Raw genomic sequence first — 5,356 nt, forward strand, 5'->3', positions numbered from 1 at the left:
CATGGAAAACTCACCACTCTTATGCCAATACGGTCGTAATGATGCATTTAGGTACCGAAATGGAATTGCATGAACATTCACGTGGTGGTTATGTAAAACAGTCAATCGATAATAAAAAAAATATGTGTCGACAAATTTACATAATCAACGTCATCAATTATTTCAACTAATCGGTGCAGCCCTAGTTTCAGATTGGTATATGTTGATATACATCAATGTTAAGCAACTTGTAGTGAAGAATCTATAAATACTGATCATTATGAAGCTATGTAATGCAAATCCTGAGGAGATTTGTGTAAATAGGCGGTGCTTTGTACCAGCGTTTGGCAGCTCCACGTGGCTACAGGAGATTCAAGGATTTCTTCAACATGCATGAATAAGTCAAAGCAACACTTTGGGTATGTTTGAAATGAGGAAATTACATCATTACATGATATAAATATTTCTTTCACTGAGGAGGGACTCGTGGAGCTAAATAAAAACAGGACAAAAAAAGACAAACCTGCCAAATGTTGCCGGAGAATCGGCTGTGATGATGAACAGAGTTCCCACCTGCAGAACAGGAGACCTCACCACTGTCACTCTAACACAAGGAGGCCAGATGCTCCTCACTGTAAGACAAACAAACCATCTGCACCGTTACTGGAACATGTTAGCCTCTCAAAGATACAACATAAAATTAACAATTATTTATAACATCTAAAAATTACAAGCAGATTGAACTCATTGGCCCTTAAAACTGATCTGGAAGACGTGCTCCATTCACGTCACAGTTGCTGCAACATCCTCTCACCTTCTTGACTTTGCACTTCCATTTCTGACTCTGGACTTTCTCTGGACCTTTTAGAGCTGGATGATGACAAAGATGAGGGGGTGGACTCTCGGTCCTCCCTCTCCGACTCTGTGATCTCCCCCTCTTCTGGTTCGCTGTTGCCTGCTGACTCATCGCTCCGAGGCCGGCTCTTCTTCTTTTTGTGCTTTTCTGATTTTGATTTCTTCTTTTTCTTCTTCTTCAGTCGGCCCTTATCCTCGTGGTGCGAGCCATTTTTGAGCTTCTTTCTCTTCGATGACGATCTGTCCCCTTCCTCTCGATGTTTAGAGGAGTCTTTTCTACTCTGGGCAGAGTTCGGGCTGAGAGACCTTCGGCGTGATTTTCGAGGTTCCAATCGGTCTGTTTCTTCTTGTTCGTGCTTTGGGTCATCGGATTTGATTTCCTACCACCAGACAGTCAGCAGTGAGGTTACAATCTCTAGTGACTGCAGACCAGCTGACTTTTGACTGTTGATTCCAAATCTCTCATCATAAAATCTCACTACATGGTTCTCAGTCTTTAAAGACAAATTATTGTAATGTTTCTCCAGATTATTTTGAAAATTATAGAACAATCAAAATAGTATTTTGTATCCAGATTTTGACCAAATCTTCAAATTAACCAAGATTAATGACCCTGTACAGACTAAATAATTTCTGCTTGTGAAGTTTAATTACATTTAAATGCTAATGAATAAGGTTAAAAAAAACAGACTGATAATAAGAAATATATAAAACTGATTTGCAGATAAATACTAAAGTTATACCTCTGTAGGAAGGAGTTTTCCTGTAAGTGGAAATCTTCATTTTAGCCAAAGAGTTAGTCACATCCTGCACCTAGACCAGAGGAAGTTTTTTTTTTTTTAGTAAACTAGGCTCACATTAATGCAAATAATAAAATTTAAGTTTTTAAAGACTGAGACCAAAAACATCAAGAGAACGTAAAGGGAATCTACAGTCAAAAACCAGCTGTCAAATATAATGTTACCAAGTAATCTCCTTTATGAAGCGTTAAGAGTTTCATACCTTTTCATCCTGATGTGATGTTTTCTTGACTCCTCTTTTGAACTTTCTCCATTTCTTGTCAACATCAAATGTTTCTTGGCTTGGCTCAGCACTGCTCTGTGCAACAGGCATCTCAATCCTGGAATGAAACTGATAGCGTCCGCTCTCTGCATCGTAGTAGTAGTATATACACGTGTTGGCATCATAGTACAACTGACTGGCCTGTGGTGGAGGAAAAAACATGGATAAGACTTGAAATGCTATCATCAATAACAGGTTTAACCACTAAATTTGATTTAAAAAAACAACTCTACCAGAAAGAAACGAAACAAACCGAGTCATAGTAGAAGCCTGTGCTGTGGTCGTAATACATGCCAGAAGTCTCATCAAACACAAACCCGGTCTGGGTCATAGCCTCTTCAGCAGTGGCCCTCAYCATGTCCGCTATAGATCCTCCATCGCCCTCCTGAAATAAAATAATGTCAATGTAGGTGCATAACTACAGTTTATACATTCATAATGTACCAAAACAAATTGCAATCAACCAAAAATGTTATTGCTACAGCAAAAAGAAATGTTTTACTTTTAACTAATATTTAAAATGTTTTTATAAAACTGACCTCTGTTGCAACTACATCACTGCTCACTGGTGGATCTGTTACAGCTGTGGTTGCTGCTTCATTTGCTGGTAAAACTTCTGCTGTTGTGCTGTAATCAGCTGCATCCACTGCTGCTGCTGCTGTTGTTTCTGTTGCTGCTGCTTCTGATGATGTTTCTMCTGCTGCCGCCGTCCAGTTCAGATTTTCCTGAGAGTCTGTCCCTTCCACGTTCTGACTGTAGCCTCCGTAGTAATAGTTGTAATAATCTAGAACAAAAAAAAGTAATCGTTGACATTTTTTTTAAATCTATACTTCATTTGCAAACTGGATGTATGTACGTACCTGTTTCTGTCCATACATATTCTTCTGTCTGAGTTTCACTGTTTACTTTGTCTTTATCCTTCTTCTTCCGTTCATGAATCTCTGCACTCAGCTTGTCCACCTGAAGCAATGTATTTTTTCTTTAATCAACAGACAGGCGACACTTTTTGAAGCTCTAAAATCTACGAGAAATTAAAAATTCAAAGTGGCACACTTTAAATCAACTGTGCTCATGAACAAAAACCACACCAGTATGAAAAGCACTTCTACTAATTTCAATTTAAGTCAAAGGAGAAAAATCAGAGGTGAGTTTTCGACATACACAGCGAGTGTAAGCACCTGTTCACCTGAGCAGCAAAGAGCGTGGCCGATATAAGATCGATACACGTGGCTCTCATTTAAAGCGAAGGGAAGAGACTAGAGTACCACTGACAATACCTCATTTGACTTGATTAATGAATCAAAATCCATTAACAGAGTATTTAATGAGAGCTTCTAGTGAGAGGGAATTGAGATCAGATAATGTTATGAGAAATAAGGTGAGGCTAATTATGCAGACAGAGATGTTAAGAGTAGTATAGTTTAAAATTAAATATAGTTTAGTTTAAAATTAAATATAAAATGGTCCAAAACTCACAATAATAAATATTCCCTGTAGAATAATCCACACACTCGCCGTTTTTTTTTTATTTATATAGTGCAATATACACAGTGTGGGTCACGGCACGCGTATATTAGGTGTTGGTAAAATAATAAACTCAGCAATGCATTGCAATTAATTATTCTTGCAATTTAATATTGATTCAGAAAATCCTTTGATTCAAGCTACTGGCCAGTTTGCACTTCGGCCGGGAACGATCCGAAACCACTTTAAATTATTTTTAATTACATTGGTAATCATCACGAGTCGCATTACATGCATTGGTCAAAACAAAACTTTAGGAGCAGAGTCTAAATGGTTGGGAGCAGAGGGAGCGTGCACAGCTTATTTGTCTCGGTTGCTTTTGTTTTTTGTTTTAAATAAAACTATTAACACAGAAATACAAAAAGAATAAATTTGTATGGCCAAGACTGCAGCCGAGCAAGCTGAGGTTTTCTCTGACAGACTGTTATTTTTCAGATATTCATGGTTACCGTGAATATTTACACTGGATTAACGCAAAATAAAATGAGGTGGTGATACATTAGCTATGCTTCCTCCTGAGTGCAGGATTACAGATTTACTAAAGAGAGAATATTAATGATGACACATCAACTTTATTTTGAGTTTTAAAAAATGAATTAACCACAAAATGTTTAGCCTACTATATTACACTTACTGTGTGTATATATATATATATATATATATATCTTGTTTACTCCACTTTAAATTAAGGGTGCACCAAAAAAATCGTTTTACATCAGAATCTTGATTCTCATTTACAAAGATTCAGAATCGATTTAAAATGTACCAAAATCGATTTTTATAGATAAAAAAGTAAAGCAAATCCAATGGCTGTCAGACTCCAATTTCTAACTACGGTACATGGGATGGCCTGATGTCATCATACAGCTGCTTCTGGAACATATGAAGGTGCAGAAAGCACCAAAACAAAGAGGAAACTACAAAACTGGAGGAAAGAGAGATTCAACAGGCCCTGTCTTCACTGAATGCAAAGATTTGGGCTCATTTTGGATTTTACTGAATGAGTCTGAGTTTGACATGAGCTAGGTTTGCAAAATGATGATGAAGCCCTTTGGGAACACGACAAATGGGCTCACATWATCAGTTTTGAATGAAAAATCGATTTTGAATTGAATCATGCAACCAAAAATCAGAATCGAATTGAATCGTGAGAGAGTAAAATATTCCCATCCATCCCAACTTTAAATGCATTAAGAAAGACAGCTGAGGTTTAGAAACCACTCAATGATATTGTCACTGATAGGACAAATAGTATTTACATGGTTGAATGATCTGATTAAAATACATTTTATTGTTACAGAGGACTGACCTGTTTCCTGAGGTCTTCATTGTAGCTCTCTGTGCTCTTCTGCAGCCTTTCTGAGTGGCTCAGCTGCTTCTGTAACTTGACCAGCTCGGCTCTGCACTCTTTCAGCTCTTGTTTCAATGACTCCGCTTTCAAACGGAGCGCGGCCACCTCACACTCATCTTCAAGCTCAGCCTCTTCGTCCTCCATTYTTAACGCTGCACCAATAACAACATAGGTTAGCTACACGAAAACAGCAGCATTTAAAGCCAGCTAACTTGTTAATTAGTTAATTAACATCCGCTGTAAATTTTTGTGCTCTTCTTTCTTACCGTTTGCTTCTTTTCCGTCGATCCGGGGGTGAATTTCTGGTCAAAGCGGCGCATGAACCGACCTGAAAGTTGAAAATAGAAATCTTGTAACTGCCATGTGTGTTGGACCGAGCCGAGTACATGTTTTGTGATAAGTAGACAGTTACAGTTCACAGTTGAAACGTTTACAGACCACCCTGTTAAGCGACCGCCATTAACCAACACAGATAAATGACGTCACACCGGAAGTGACTCTTCTTCGGCTCTGGAGGGCAGCAGGAAGAACTCTGCTGCCATCTAGCGACGAAATGATGCTACTAGTTAGTGAATTTATTTTTAA

General features: G+C 38.2%; 1 protein-coding gene across 1 annotated transcript in view; it reads right to left on the reverse strand.

Annotated features, from left to right (window-relative positions):
- Positions 1 to 5,274, reverse strand: part of aggf1 (angiogenic factor with G patch and FHA domains 1) — an 8,421-nt gene extending 3,147 nt beyond the window's left edge. The window contains exons 1-9 of the mRNA XM_014009664.1: positions 5,184 to 5,274; positions 5,038 to 5,099; positions 4,730 to 4,923; positions 2,757 to 2,856; positions 2,436 to 2,680; positions 2,150 to 2,281; positions 1,837 to 2,037; positions 794 to 1,214; positions 503 to 611 (exon numbers count right to left, since the gene is read on the reverse strand). Coding sequence (XP_013865118.1) covers positions 503 to 611; positions 794 to 1,214; positions 1,837 to 2,037; positions 2,150 to 2,281; positions 2,436 to 2,680; positions 2,757 to 2,856; positions 4,730 to 4,915 — 1,394 coding nt within the window. The 5' untranslated portion in view covers positions 4,916 to 4,923; positions 5,038 to 5,099; positions 5,184 to 5,274. The remainder of the gene's footprint in view (positions 1 to 502; positions 612 to 793; positions 1,215 to 1,836; positions 2,038 to 2,149; positions 2,282 to 2,435; positions 2,681 to 2,756; positions 2,857 to 4,729; positions 4,924 to 5,037; positions 5,100 to 5,183) is intronic.
- Between the last annotated feature and the right edge of the window lie 82 nt (positions 5,275 to 5,356).

This window comes from Austrofundulus limnaeus, unplaced genomic scaffold (assembly GCF_001266775.1).
Source record: "Austrofundulus limnaeus strain Quisiro unplaced genomic scaffold, Austrofundulus_limnaeus-1.0 Scaffold60, whole genome shotgun sequence".
In the NCBI taxonomy this organism is placed as follows: Eukaryota; Metazoa; Chordata; class Actinopteri; order Cyprinodontiformes; family Rivulidae; genus Austrofundulus; species Austrofundulus limnaeus.